This window comes from Herpailurus yagouaroundi, unplaced genomic scaffold, assembly GCF_014898765.1.
Source record: "Herpailurus yagouaroundi ecotype Mexico unplaced genomic scaffold, PumYag 190, whole genome shotgun sequence".
NCBI classification, from domain to species: domain Eukaryota; kingdom Metazoa; phylum Chordata; class Mammalia; order Carnivora; family Felidae; genus Herpailurus; species Herpailurus yagouaroundi.
The window spans coordinates 11565330-11580306 of NW_024412421.1; the positions used below are offsets into that span (position 1 = coordinate 11565330).

Consider the following 14977-nt stretch of genomic DNA (forward strand, 5'->3'; position numbering starts at 1 on the left):
ATGCCTCTGAAAGGATGAGGGCGGATGCTCAGGAGTTGGAAGCTCACCCCAAAATGTGAGGCTGGCAAGAGACACGCAGCACAGAGGCCAGTCTGAGGCCACATGGTACGGGGAAGACACAAGCAGGACTTAAACCAAGGACAGGAGCCCAGGGTAAATCCCCAGGTTGGCAGGCAGGGCCTGATGGGATGTGGAAGAGAGGGGAGGCACCAAGAACCACTCGCCTGTTCCCGTCTTGGTCAGGGGAACACGGCAGGACTCATCCCTGACAGGGGTCAAAGACGATGAAGCCAGAAATGCCTGCCCCACCCCCTCCCCACCAGCCTACCTTCTTCCTGTCAGTGGTCTGGACTGTGTCCCCAGCACTGGACATAGGCCACACAGCTCAGCAGCACAGTCTCTTTTTATTAGCCATCCTCTCTGGTATGAATGTGCACAAGTAGAAAAGAAACAGTAAAATACCCTGGCTGGGAGGGCAGGGCAGGGGGCTCCTGAGCTTAGGCCACGTGGCCAGATTCCAGCTCCTTTTTCTGATGGGTCTGTTTCTGTGCGAGGACTCCCCTTACACCCCCATCCCTTGACTGAGCATGGATGCACACTGAAAGGACCTGGTGCTGTGCAGGGGGCGGAGAGAAAACAGCACAGGGGGTCTGGCTCCAGGGGCTGAGGGGCTGAGGGATGTGAAGAAAGGTGAGTCATCCAGTCCGGGACCTGAGCAGAAGCCCATCTGGCCGCGGCTAGTCTCTGCTTCTGTGGTCTCACTGCCCTGAGTGGAGGGCTGTGGGGTGGGGGTCCCTCTCACCCCTGGTACAGAGGTTTGGGGCAGGCAAGGCCAAGGAAATTCTAGGAGTTCCAGGTGGAGGAGGCCTGATTCAATGCCTGGCATTGGTCAAAGTGAACAGCCAAGGAGGGAAAACTGGGAATTGAGAATGGGAGAAGAGTGTCCCTCCTCACCCACCTGGGGTACAACCCACGTGTGACCTCGGTGTCGGGTCATTGAGGCCAGGTCTGGTGGGCTTGTGGAGCTGAGGAAGCTGACACGAGAGGGTTGGGCACACCTCCTGCCCCAGTGTTACATGAGCAGGAGAGACTGAGCTAGAAAACTGGGGGAGGGGCTGAAGAAATGCTGGGGGGAGGGAGCAGACAAGATCTGGACCAGGAGGGAAACTTCCAGACCGGCGTGACTACACTCAAGTGCTGCCCAGTCAGTGACAACTCGGCTGCTCTTCTTCTCTGTGGGCTATCCTGCTGGGGTTGCCAGGGGAGAGGGGAGCAGAGGGCAGGCAGAGAGAAGCAGTCACTGAAAGAGAAGGTAACAGAGAGGCTCACCTGGACCCTGACCAACCCAACCTGCGTGGGTTTGAAAGATTCCCAGCCTTCTCTCTTACCCACCCTGTGCCACAGAAACGAGGGGCCCATCTGGAATCTGAGTGAGATAAACAGACTTCCTGCCAAGGGGAAAGCTAACTGAGGAGTACTCACAGCACCGTGGTGGCACGGGACGGCCCCTGTCCTTTGGGTCAGAGCCGGGCTGGCACCGTTTGTAAACATTAGACTTGATGATGTCTGGAGATGGAGGAGGAGAGGGATGCCTGGGCCCTCAGCTTTGGGGAAAGAGGGTGAGGCCTCAAAGTCTTGGGAGATGTCAATTAGCCACAGAAAAGAGGTCTACAGGTTCACTTTGGACCCAGGCTGGGGGTGGACAAGGCATGACTATCTACCTCTGTGCGTCTGTATGACTTTTGTGCTACCTTTGGAAATTGCCAGATCCCAGAGAAGTCACGGCTGGCCAAGCGGCTGCCCAACTGGAGCAGGCACTGAGTCCCGGGATAATGAGCACAGGTCCTGCTCAGGACAGGGTGCTCTGTTGAGTGGCCCTTTGCCCATACTTTCTCCAAAGGAAAGTCAGGCTGCCGTCTTTTTTCTGAGATGTTTTGATACTCCTCACCCATGCTTTTCAGGGGTGGAGAAGTCGAGAGTTGAAGGACAGAGAAGGTTCTTCTGTGATACAAGACCTCCTCCCTCCATCATGGAACTGCTGGGACTGGAGAGCAGGGGGAGCTGGGTCTGAGCCATCCAGAGGTGTGAGGCCTGATTTTACTCCAGAACCGTTCTTGGAAAAGGATGTCCAGATGTCATCCTACCAGCAGTTGGGAATGATGCTGGACTCAAGGTGACCCCACAACTCTAAGAGATGGGCTCCTGGGTCCAGTGGCAAAGGCCATGTGTTGCCTGGGAGGAAGTGGTTATGCCAAGAGATCCACAAAGATGGCGTTGGCTGTGGTCTGGCCGAAGATGAAGGCTCCCAGGGTGACCAAGAGGACACCATAACTGACCAGCGCCCACCAGCTGTAAGGCAGGAGAGAGAGGCCTAGTCAGTCAGCCTACCCTTGGCTTTGCAGACTTGTGTGTGTGTGTGTGTGTGTGTGTGTGTGTGTCAGTTAATTATTGTAACTACTTATAGCATTTCTCTAGTGAGTAGAGCACTTCCTACTTCTAAATGACTTTTCATACAAAGGTATGCGGGGCCAAGTGTAAGATCCAGTCCATGGGTCAGAAGACCAAGACCTATTGGAGCTCATTGACAGGTCACAGCAAGCCAAGGGCAGAGCCAGGATTAGCCTCCTGATGGAAACATGTTCAGGAAAAAGCAGGTCACATGGAGTGTGATCCATTCCATTTACAAAAAAAAAAAGCACAGACATCTGCAAATATATATATCAAATATAGTGAGAAGGCAGTAAGAGGATACAACAGGGTATTGACATTAAGGATGACTCAAAATTTCTTCCTTACACTTGTACTTTTAAAGTTTTCTATAATGAATATTACTTCATTATAGAATGAAGTATATAGAATATGTAAATATAATTCTTTTAAAAAAGCTTACAAGCTGTTTTCAACCTCTGTACTATTCAAGGAAATGTGGATATTAAAACAATATTGTGTTTTTCATCTACTAGACTAACACAAATTTAAAAGGCTGTTCTGGGACGCCTGGTGGCTCAGTTGGTCAAGCGTCAAGTCATGATCTCATGGTTCACGGGTTCAAGCCCTGTGTAGGGCTCTGTGTTAACAGCTCAGAGCCTGGAGCCCGCTCAGATTCTGTGTCTCCCTCTCTCTCTGCCCCTCCCCTGGAGCCTGCTCAGATTCTGTGTCTCCCTCTCTCTCTGCCCCTCCCCAGCTCACACTCTGTCTCTCTCTCTCTCTCTCTCTCAAAAATAAATAAATATTAAAAGAAAAAAAAGGCTGTTCTAGACAATACTGGCAGGGGTGTGGAGAACAGGGTACCCTCACTCTACTGCTAGGATTCTAACTGGTTTTCTAGAGGGAAATTTGAACCCATGTGCAGAAGTAAAAGTGAGCATGCCCCTTGATCCAGCAACTTCTTTCTAAGAATTGATCCTAGTAAGATCCTCGAAACAGGTGTGTCAAGATGCACACGTATAAGAGTATTCACACATTCACACACTAGAACATTCCGCAGCCCTTAAAAAAGGGAAGAAGTGGATGGATCTTCTTGTGCTGACATAGAGTGGTCTCTAACACACATGGTTAAGTGAAAGGAAGCAAGTGGTAGAAAAGCGTCTGGCATGAAGCCATTTTTGAAAAAACCAAACCAGACACAAAATTTCATGTGTTTGTGCATACGTATGCGTAGCTCTATGTATTTGGACATGTATGCACACACAGAAACAACTAGAAGACCATACTGATGACAGAGAGCTCTCAGGAGAAGGGATATGGTGGGGAGTGGGTTGTAGGGGCAAGAGAAACTTCCACTTTTTTCTCTAAAGTCCTTCAGTAGCATTTAAACTGTCACAGCTAGCATGTGCCACCCATTTCTTAGGTATTTAGACAACTCTTATGCCTTTTTTTTTTTTAAATTTTTTTAACATTTATTTATTTTTGAGACAGAGAGAGACAGAGCATGAACAGGGGAGGGTCAGAGAGAGAGAGGGAGACACAGAATCTGAAACAGGCTCCAGGCTCTGAGCTGTCAGCACAGAGCCCGACGCGGGGCTTGAACTCACGGACCGCGAGATCATGACCTGAGCCGAAGTTGGCCGCTTAACCGACTGAGCCACCCAGGTGCCCCAAGCCTTTTTTTTTTTTTTTTTTTTTAAAGGTATGAGGTTTGTCTTGTTTTTAAAATTTTTTAATGTTTATTTTTGAGAGAAAGTGCGCATGCACATGAGTGGGGGAGACGCAGAGAGAGAGGGAGACACAGAATCTGAAGCAGGCTCCAGGCTCTGAGCTGTCAGCATAGAGCACGAAGCGGGGCTCGAACTCACAAACCGTGAGATCATGACCTGAGCCGAAGTCGGACACTTAGCCGACTGAGCCACCCAGGCACCCCAAAAACTCTTCTGCTATTTTTAAGTCCACAGGTCTCTTGATCTCTCCCCATTTTAAGCACCCCCGCCCCCACCAGCCCCTCCCTCATCTGGCACCTCCACACACCCCGGGCTCTGCTTTACCTGGCTGGCTTGACTTCTTCCATCTCCGAGAGTTTGGCTTGAATGAGGCAGAGCCCTGGAAGAGAAGACGTGGCCCCGAGAGCTCAGGCGGGCTCCTTCACTCAGGCCCACCCTCCCCCTTTACCAAGAGGTAGCGGTGAATGGAGAAAGGCCTGTGTTTACTCTTCACCTCTGCCCCACTCCACGTGCAGTCGGAGGCCTTGCATCTGCTCTCCCGGGGGAGGCCAGCATCTGACAGGCTCTCCTCGGGCTGCAGGCGAGCGCCAGAGCCAAAGGGGCAGCCACGGAAGGGGATTCAGCAGTAGCCCCCACCACCCCAAGGGCCCTTCCCAGGGCACTTCTGAGCAGATGTGGCCCCCCCTGCTCCTTGCAAAGTGGCAAGGACTTTCAAGTTGGTCTCCTAGAGACAAATAAGTTGGGTACAGGCAGAACTCATGGCTGGGCAGGTGGGAGCACTTCTTGGGGATCCGGTGGCAGACTTGTGTCTGAAACTTGGGTCTCCCGACTTCTGTATCCGGGTGCTGCCGCCAGACCCTGGCACTCTCTGGGCTGTAATGGGCTGAACCAGCCGGATCCCTAACAGTCAGGCAGCAACAGAGAAGCGAATGAAAGGTTAAGAGTGTAGGCTGTGCACCTAGACAGACTTGGGTCAGAAAAGTTGTTACTCAATGGTTGAGTCTGTTTAACCTCCTCACATCTCATCAACAGAATGGAGATAACATCTATCCCTTCTTTTCAGGAGGGGCAGGGGTTAGCGCAGAGCCTGAGGTGGGTGATTAGTAAGGGCTGGTGGTTACTCTCCTGGCAGGTAAGCAAGGGAGGAGTTGAGGCCGGGAGACCCTGGGAGCCAGTACTGCATGGGCGGGGGAGGGGGGGTACAGGAGGCGGGCACAGGCCCGTACCTGGGAAGACAAAGATGAAGCAGGCAGCCAGGCCTCCGATGACTGAGATGACCTTGCCGATGTCAGGGATGAAGAGTGCCAGCAGCAGGGTGAGCAGGAACCAGACCAGAGTCTGGAGCACGCGTCGCCGCCGCTCCCGCCCCACGTCCTCCTCCACGGGCATCCCCTGGTAGCGCAGCCACAGGCCCTCGATCACCGCCCTGCGCACACAGAGAGTGTCTCAGAGGCCCCCACCTCCAGTTCACAGAGCCAGACCTCTGAGTGCGTAGACTAGGGGTAAGGCCCTAAGCGCTGATCCTGTTTCCTGTTCTGTGCAATGGGTCCAGCAGTACTCTTGTGGTTGCCACGGGGACTGGACGGGATGGTGGATGTGATATGCTTAGGGCCTGGCCTGGCCCAGGACATGCTCACCTCGTGGAAACTGATGCTATTATCCTCCTGAAAAGGTAGGGTCTGGGTACGCCGGAGGCTAGGTGTTCAGGGAAGGATCTGACTACAGGTTCTTAGAGGACTCACAAAAGGCCAAAGGACTATGTTCAAAGGGCTCTCAGGGGTGCTGAGGAGTCCTGGTGAGAGGGAGCACTCCCATGGGGTGGGGAGGGGGCTCACCGCCCACAGAAGTGCAGGATGGGGTAGGAGGTGAGCACGCTCAGGATGATGAAGGCACGGGCAACAGCCACAGCCATGTCCTCCGAGGGGTAGGATAGGAGCACATCGGGGTCCACAGCAGCTCCAAAGGTCAGGAAGCCACAGATGCCTGAGGACAGGGACAAGAGGGCTGGCAGGGGCAATCCTGGGAGGGTGAGGGGGATGGACCATTTACTCCAGGCTGCAACTCAGATGGAGAGGGCGCTGGAGCAGCTCTGGAGGCTAAGAGGGTGTCAGGCTGGGGCCCGAGGCTTTGTCCCTGACTTCTCACATCCCCTCCCCACTGCTACCTTTGTCATCCTGAGCTCACCCAGCACGTTCCTATTTCGGAGCTTCTGCACTAACCTTCTGTCTGTCTAGCCCTTCACACCCCTATCTCTTCACTATTCAGGCCACAGCTCTGGTGTCCCCTCCTCAGAGAATGAGTCCGCCCTGCCCATCCACAGTAACCCCTGACCTTGGGCGCTCACTCACAGCATCCTGCTCTATTTTCCTCAGCACTCTCCTGTGTGTGTGTGTGTGTGTGTGTGTGTGTGTGTGTGTGTGTGTGTTTTCCTTTTACACTTATTCATTGTGTGTCTCTCCAGCCAGAACACGAGCCCCAGGAGGACAGGGACTTGGCCTATTTGCCCCTCTTGCTCCTGGCTTTGTCTTCAGAGGTAGAACAATGCTGGCCCCATAACACCTGTGGAAGGAATCACGGCCTGGTCTTCCTGTTCTGCTTTGTCATCCAAACCATTCCCCGCATGGCGCCCGCAGCCATGTTTTGTCGAGATGTGCCCCTGCTGGAAATGCTTCCTCTTGGGCTCCCCATAGTCCTCAGGCCCAACAGAACCTACTCTGGTCCCTGTCTGGCCTCCCTGCCTGCCCCTCACCCCCAAATCACTCCACTCCAGCTGCACAGCCCTGTCTGTCCCTGCCTCAGGGGCCTGGCATTTCCCGCCTCTCTGTCTGGAACACTCTTCTCTCAGCCCTTCAGATGCTCGCTCCTCGTCACTGGGGCTCCCTACATGCCACCCCCTCAGACAGGAGCCTCCTGTGAACCATGGAGGCTGTCACCACCTCTCCTAGTCCCACTCACAGCTTCCCTCACTGTTGTGGTGGCACTCCCCACTGTCTGGATGTCCTTACTGACTCCTGCCTTACTCTTGAAAGACTCTCTGGCTAGACTGTCAATTCCAGGTGAGCAGGACCAGGTCTGTCAATCTTCATGGCATCCCCTGTGCTGGGAACAGTTCCCAGCACTCACGAGGCACTGACTGACAGGTGCCAAGTGAATGGGTGAATACATCTCTCTCATTTGGGGGGGAGGAGGCCCAAGGCAGCCCAGGTTCAAGCCAATGCCTACAGAAGTGTTTGATATGTTGGAAATGCTGGGCTGTCCCCAGGAAAGCTTGGCCAGAGGACTTGGAGACAAAGAGGAAAAGTGGGAGCACTCCAAGCCCAGCCATCTGAGGGGAGCACTCACCCGTGCCCATGTAGACAGCAAGGGCTATGACCATGGCGGCTGTCACCACCCCACCCCAGGTCTTCACCTTGGGCTGCCGCATGCTATTGAAGACCGGCACACTGCTCACGTGGCACTGTTAGGGTGAAGGTCACAGTTATGGTGGGGAAGTGACCCCTTCCCAGTTTCCAGAGGGAGGCAGTTTGGGGACAAAGGCACCAGGGACAAGGGACAAGTCCCAGTGCTCTGACTCTGTCTTTCCTCCCAGGATGTCCCCATCCTCCCTATAATGTGGGTCCCTGTCCAGGGTGGGGAGTGAGCTAAGAGGACAACAGGAACCTTGCAACCGGCACCTGAAATCCGAAGCAGATGGTGGGCATAGCATTGAACACGGCTACCCAGGAAGCTGGCCTGTGGACAAACACACAAGAGTCTGCTGCCTGTGAATCCCACCGAGCCACCAACCACCCCATGTCCTTACTCTTCACTCATCCCACCATGGCCTCCACCAACCACTATTCTACATATTCAACCCCCTTAAGTCTGGAAACAGGGAGAGGGCACATCTCCATTTCACAGGTCAGTACGCTGAGACTCTGGAAGACCCTTCTGGGACCAAAATCCAGAATTTCTGGAGCACTGGAGTTGCTTTCCTTTTTCTTTCAAAAACAAGAAACTTTTTTTTTTTTTTTAAATGAGAAAACAGATTCATCCTCATACAGAAATTACAGATAAGGACAAGTTGCAAAAATGTGCAATTCCACCCTGGTAGTCTCCATAACTGGAGGCCAAGTCTTACAATGGCTTATCTGTTGGATATTGGATATTGGATGTTGGTTCTCACTCTTGCCTCCTTTCTCCAATGACCAACAAGTCAAGCTCTGGTGACCCAATGAGCTTTAAAAAGAGCACCTATATGGCCTTTTGATGTCTGACCCAGTACTTCCTGGAGCCCAAGTAGCGGCTTCCTTGGGGTTCTTACCCACCTAGTCAGGATGTCCCCTGGGGTCATCTCTTTATCTGGCCAGATATATTTGATGATAATGATGGCAGTGACGTACCAGGTGCCCACGACGCTCAAGAAGCTGCCAGAAAGAATGGTTTGAGTTTCCTCTTCCCCAGCCCCAGCTGCCCTCTCTCTGATTCCACCCCAGGGGTATCTACCCTCAGCTCTAGTGACCACAGTGTCTACTGAATAAATTGGGAGATTATTCCAAACAAAGATTCAAAAAATGCATGAGAAATAAGCTTTAGAGGGGTGCCTGGCTGGCTCAGTCAGAAAAGCATGTGACTCCTGATCTTGGGGTCATGAGTTTGAGCCCCACGTTGGGTGTATAGATTATTTATTATAGATAAATAAACTTAAAAAAAAAAAAAAGAAATAGGTTTTAGAGAAACCAGTCACAGCTTGGAGGGAGCTGGACCGCAAGAGGGGACCAGACTAACATTTCTGACCATTAGGAAATGCACTGGTTCGGCTTAGAGGTCTGGACTTCAAAGCATATGTGTTTCTTCCATCAGTGCAACCCTCACTTGGTGACTGCTACAAGGGCCTTTGAGAAGTAGGACCCGCTGGAGGTAAAAGGGCTGAAGATTCAAATACGGGGATGTCAACATTAAAGGGGACCTTGGAGACAGCCAAGTGTGACCCTGCCAATTGTGGATCACAGGAAATGGCTCAGAATTACACAGCTTTTCAGACCCTGAGCCAGGAAGCCAGTCCTGTCCCTTTATACTAAGCTGCATGGAAGATGGGGCCAGGCTTGACAATTCCAAATGATAAAAAATCCCCTCCTCCCTGGGAAAGCCAAGGTCCTGGCCTGGAAGCTCCCTTCACACTCCTGATAACCACCTGTCTCTTCTGTGACAAGGACATTTGGAACAGGATCTCTCACTATGCAAAGAGCCACTGTCTCCCTTGATGCAGACACAAAAGGAAATCTTATGCTGGTGGCCTTGCGAGCCGTGGTCCACGCTGCCTTGCCCACTTTGGCTGCCCCAGAAGGAGAGGAGTTCTCCAGCAGTGCCTGGGCCTTTAGCTGTGTGTGATTAGAGCTTCTGTCTGGCCTGGGTTGGGGTGGGGCCTCCGAACCTGGCATACTTCTGGAAGCCGATCTCTCTGGGGATGGAAAGGGGCAGGATGAAGAGGAAGGCAGTGAGGCTGATAGTGAACTTTCGGTCTGTGTACCAGGAGCTGCTGCCGGCCCCCTCAGGCTCCTTTGCCATCACAGCTATAACTGCACAGGGAGGAAGGAGGGAATGTCATGCCAGGCTCCTGCAGGCTGTGGCCCTCCTGCTCTGCTGAGCCTCAGGGCCTCCATCTGTCTAAAGGGCTCAGCAGCCAGGAGGGAGGATTCACAGAAGAAGGCTGGACCCAGGCTAGGCCTTGGGCAGGTGTTGGTGCCCATTCCTCCACCCAGGATCCCGAAGGCCGAGCGGGAGGGATGAAGTAGGTACTGAGGGGGAACCTCACTCTTGTCTTGTTGGTCCCCGATGATGATGAGGAAGGCGATGCAGGTGCCAAAAGTGTAAATGGCAATGGTCACCTCACACAGCACGCCTGTCAGTTTGCCACACACAGCCCACACCACCTCCTGGTAGGTCCTCTCATTGCTGGCCTGGGAGCAGTAGGCCAGGATGACGAGGCCGCTGATGATGAAGACCAGCATGCCCTGCAAGCAGGACAGAGCCACAGGGTGTGGGACAGGCCTGGCAACAAAGGGCAGCCTGATCTTGCTCAGCATTTACTAGGCCAGTGCCTACCACCAGTTTGGTAAATAAGCCTCATCTTGTAGGCAACTTTACCAGATTGCTGGAGGCTGCCGAGTTAAGATTTTCTTTAAAAACAGAAGAAGTTTTGTGGAAAATTTCAAATACACACAAGAGGGACAAAATGGTATCATGAACCGCCATGCACCCATCACTCAGCTTCAAAAATAATCAACTCATGGCTCATCTTGTTTCCCTCTGCCACTCTGGATTACGTTGAAGGAAATACCAGCTATCAAATCATTTCACCAGTAAATATTCCAGCACGTAGTTCTAAAAGGTAAGAGCCCACTTTTTAAACATAAACTACAAAATTATTAAATATGCAGTCGATGTCCAAACTGCTGGGAAGCCTTCTGCAGCCTCACCTGGGCTCAGATGAAAGAGTGCTGGGATAGGTTAGTAATGTCTGCCAAGGGTGAGGGTGGGAGCAGTGGTAGCCTGTGTCATTGACTGAATATCCTTGAGGCAAAGCCTCCCTTCCAAGGTAAAGAGCTCAGACCCAACACCTGAACTGCATTTCTGCCCTTAAGGCCAGCACACTCACCATCTGCAGTGTGATGCCGGCTGCCACGCCCCCTGCAGTGCTGAAGGCCGCTGGGAAGTTGAGCAGCCCTGCACCCAGGCAGGCATTGACGACGATGAAGATGGCCCCAATTGTGGAAGTGGTGCCTCTGCCCAGACTCTCAAGAGACGCCTCCCCTTCACTCTTGGGGGCTGTGTCCACGCAGGGACTCTGCAGCAGACGGGCCCGCTCTCCAGAGTCTGTGCTCAGACCCCACTCGCCAAGGTCATTGTTGATGCTGACCTGGGCCATGGCCCTCGGAGCCCTCTTCCCACGGGGTCTGTGGATTCTGCCTCACAACCACATCCCCTGGGCAGCTGGAGGGCGGCACTAGCCTGTTTGGGGCTGTTATCCTAGGAGGCCTGTGAGCTCTGGCTCTTCTCAACCTAGATGGGAAACACAGGTACTACTGTTATCCTGAGATGGGCACAGAACGCTGAAACAACATTCCCAAGGTCATATGGCTGACATTCAAACCCAGGTGTGCCTCTGCAGAACACTGCATTTGGGTGTCACAGTGTATGGTGGCAGAGGCAGAAATATATCTGATGTAAAGCCTGCTTGCTTCAGGCTTAGAGACCCATAGGTAAGTAAGTCCTAAACCTAAGAGAGCGGAATACTAACACATCAGCACTACGGAGAGGCTACACTCCTGTTGGGCAGAAGTATCTTGGACATATCTTATCTCATTCAGTCCTTATCACAGTGGTCATAAGGCTCAGAGAGATCATATCGTTGACCCAGGGTCACATGCTAGCAAAAGGCAGAGCAGGATTTGGGTCTAAATCTATCTGGCCTCCCAGCCTGTTTCCACACCACAGGGTTTGCAATCACAGCCCTCACCTAGAAGTGTGGGTATTGCAATATATTACAGTCCAATATACTGCCCTCTAGCCCAGAGTCTAAATTCTGTGTAGCTTTCAAAGCCCTTGAAAATTCAAGGCTAACTCTCACTCTTCTCCCTTGTGACTGACCTAACCATTACCTATCAGAGAGGCGTCTCTCTGATGCCCTCAGCACACTGAGGGGTTTAGAATGGCTAATGAGGCCACTGCCCACCCCCAGGTCGTCGGATGCTTCTCATTGCTTCTCCTGGTGATGGATGAACAAAGGTGGGAACCATACGCGCATGAGAGGGAAAACAGAGTTTGGGTGCTCTCACCAAGCATGCAACCAAGGGACACAGCTCCAGAGGAAATATCTCTACTGCTGGCTCCAAGTCCAGAAAGATCAGATGCCACAGGCTTCCTCTTATGCAACCTGTTACTCAACCAGTAACACAGCAAAAAAAAAAAAAAAAAAAAAAAAAAAAATCAAAGCTGTGAGTAGTGGAGGCAGAGATCAAAGCTGTGAGTAGTGGAGGCAGAGAGCTCTGGGCTCCCAGGTTTCCAGCGTAGCTCAAGAAAGAGCCCTGCAAAGTCAGCGCTCCCAGAGCTGTGAGACCCCCTCCTCCACCCTGCTCACATCTCAGACACAGAGGTCTCTGCACTGGTCCAAGATCTCTCAGCTGTCCTTCCATGCGAAGTCCCCGGTTCCATTGTCCCCACCTTACCTTCTCCTTCTGCCTGATGGGCTATGGTGGAGGGTGTGTTGTCCTTACAGCTCCTTCTCGAAGATCTGGGATCTGATTTTCCTCACTTCCCTCTCTGGCCCCAATTTCTTCTTCAAGACTTTATCTAAAATCTGCTGTCAGTGGAGAGAAGAGTGTGAGCTGTTTCTGCGCTGGTCAGCAGAGCGTCAGCAGCTCTGATGCTAACTCAATAATGGAGCACCAGATCAGTTAGAGGAACAGGCCCAGGGAAGGAAAGAGGCTAGACTAATGTCACAGCAGATAGTCGGCAGAACCAGAAGAATGATGTCCACAGGCTCAAGGCCAGAGCTGTAACCATTGCAATAGGCCCTCTCATATCCCAACCGGAGAGGGTTCCCAGTCCAGTCTGGGAATGGATCCCAGAAATAAGCAGGGAGGGCTGCACTGGGAAGTGGGTTAGGGCGCACCCGGCGCGGAGGGGAAGATCCCCAGGCCCCAAGCGAGGCGAATGGGCTGCTGTGAGGTAAGCTAGGAAGGCGCTTCAGGCCTAGCACTAGGTGGAAACAGCCCGAACTATGGCGCCGCGGCAAAGCCGGTCCTTTTGAGGGCTGGCGGGGGACGGACGACGCCGGGCTTCGGAGCTCCGCACGGAGTGGGCAGGGCTCTAGACAGCTGGGGTCCGAGACTTAACACTTCCACCCTCCACCGCCTCCACCTCCTACCACCTACCTAAGGTGCTTCCCACCCGAGCCGGCTGCAGAGACACGTGAGCCGAGGTCACATGACAGCCAGGGCTCAGGAGGGCCGCGGGAGACGCTGGAAGTTGTAGTTTTCTGCAGGCTTTAGGCTTGGACGGCACCGGCCCTCTGAATCCTCAACCACACATTTGCTGCGAGCCTCTCTCCGCTCCCAGACCACCATGCATAACCTGTTAGTTATATCTATATATATATCTCTATATATGTGTATCTATACATATATACACATATATACGTATACATACGTATATACACATATATACACATATATACGTATATATACGTATATATGTATAGATACACATATATATGTATATATATGTTTTTAATGTTTATTTATTTTTGAAAGAGAGAGACAGAGCACAAGCAGGGAGGGACAGAGAGAGAGGGAGACACAGAATCCAAAGCAGGCTCCAGGCTCTGAGCTGTCAGCCCAGAGCCTGACACAGGGCTGGAACCCTCGAGACCCGTGAGAGCATGACCCGAGCTACCCAGTCTTCCCTATCCTGTTAGTTTTAATCCTGGTCTCTTAGCCAAAGTGAAACATTCCTCCTTCCTTTTAGGAAGAACATTAGGAGCTTTGGTGTCTTTGCCAGGCCCAGGAACCGGACAAAAGCGATTTGGCCTCATTATCCTCCTGTGTCTCTCTCCTGGCCTCAGACCCTCAACCAGTGACCCTGGAGTTTCTTTCACTGACAGTGAGGGACCACTTTTACCCACTTGAGCTGTGTGATCTTTCCTGTGAGAGGACTGGTCTGAGTATTGTTCATGGCCATAACCTCAGGGCCTAGATGCTAAAACAGTTTCTGAGGTATCTAGTTACTCATATAAAAAAATATTTGTGGAATGAGGGAATGGGTGTCCAGAGCCCTGGCTTCTGTTCCTGATTGTGTGCAACATTTTCAAGTTGTCACGTAATCTTTGCCATTCCAATGTCCCGGGTCTGTCTTATGAGAATATACTCTCCACTACATGTATCTGTCCATGAATCAAGATCCTCATTGATGAGGGAACACAGGAAATACCACATAACCCAAGTCATCTTTAACTGAAATTTTTATTGAGATCGCTGTGGATTCATATGCAGTTATAAGAAATAATATGGGGGTGCCTGGGTGGCTCAGTTGGTTAAGGGTCTGACTCTTGATTTTGGCTCTGGTCATGATCTCATGGTTGGTGAGACCAAGCTCTGCGTTGGGCTCCGTGCTGACAGTGCAGAGCCTGCTTGAGAGTCTCTCTCTCTTTGTCCCTCCCCCCTTGCTCCTGCTGTCTCTCAAATTAAATGAATAGACTTAAAAAAGCAAAAACAGGGGCACTGGGTAGCTCAGTCAGTTAAGCGACTGACTGCAGTTCAGGTCATGATCTCGCAGTTTATGGGTTTGGGCCCCATGTCAGGTTCTGTGCTGACAGCTCAGAGCCTGGAGCCTGTTTTGGATTCTGTGTCTCCCTCTCTCTCTGCCCCTCCCCTGTTCACACTCTGTCTCTGTCTCAAAAATAAACAAACATTTAAAAAAATTAAATTAAAAAAAATGGAATTAAACAGTTTGTAACTTAGGACTGGTTTTCTGTACTTAATTCCCAGAGACACATCCAAGTTGTCGTGTATGTCTTATTATTGAGTAGTATTTCGTGGTGTGTATGTACCAGTTTGTGTAATCACTTGCTGAAGGATAGCTGAGCTGTTTGCAAGTTTTGTTTTGTTTTTTAAGAAATTGCTACACTCAACAGGCGGCTCTCGAACTCAACCCTGAGATCAAGCTTCCCATGCTTTTCCCAACCAAGCCAGCCAGGCACCCCTGCAAGTTTTTGAAACAAATAACTTTATTGAGCTTCATTATGCATTTTACCACAAGATTCACCCTTGTAAAGTGTCCAA

General features: G+C 51.7%; 1 protein-coding gene across 4 annotated transcripts; it reads right to left on the bottom strand.

The window, feature by feature from the left end:
• Positions 1-385: 385 nt before the first annotated feature.
• SLC38A7 (solute carrier family 38 member 7) lies at positions 386-13124 on the bottom strand. 4 transcript variants are annotated; one of them, XR_005797724.1, is made up of 13 exons: positions 13073-13124; positions 12365-12498; positions 11975-12072; positions 10795-11198; positions 9952-10150; positions 9571-9715; positions 8465-8563; positions 7832-7889; positions 7500-7614; positions 5993-6140; positions 5384-5583; positions 4482-5057; positions 2281-2349 (listed from the first exon to the last, which is right to left on the bottom strand). XR_005797724.1 is itself a non-coding variant. In XM_040498189.1 (12 exons), exons 3-12 carry the CDS (start codon positions 11062-11064, stop codon positions 2247-2249), a joined length of 1392 nt encoding a protein of 463 aa, XP_040354123.1. In that variant the 5' UTR covers positions 11065-11198; positions 11975-12072; positions 12365-13040; the 3' UTR covers positions 386-2246. The 4 variants fall into 4 exon arrangements, 1 of the variants encoding a protein (XP_040354123.1); XR_005797725.1 differs by having other exon boundaries at positions 12365-12495; positions 13073-13114; XR_005797726.1 differs by lacking the exon at positions 13073-13124 and having other exon boundaries at positions 2288-2349; positions 4482-4536; positions 4651-5057; positions 12365-13041.
• Between the last annotated feature and the right edge of the window lie 1853 nt (positions 13125-14977).

What these genes read in the sequence shown, in the direction of transcription:
- SLC38A7 (XM_040498189.1), bottom strand. Translation starts at nt 11,064, where the DNA reads ATGGCCCAGGTCAGCATCAACAATGACCTTGGCGAGTGGGGTCTGAGC. An exon ending in CTTCATCTTTGTCTTCCCAG is followed by an intron (nt 4,537 to 5,383) that starts GTACGGGCCTGT and finishes CTTCTCTTCCAG; the next exon opens with GGCTCTGCCTCATTCAAGCC. An exon ending in GAAGAAGTCAAGCCAGCCAG is followed by an intron (nt 2,350 to 4,481) that starts GTAAAGCAGAGC and finishes CCTGCCTTACAG; the next exon opens with CTGGTGGGCGCTGGTCAGTT.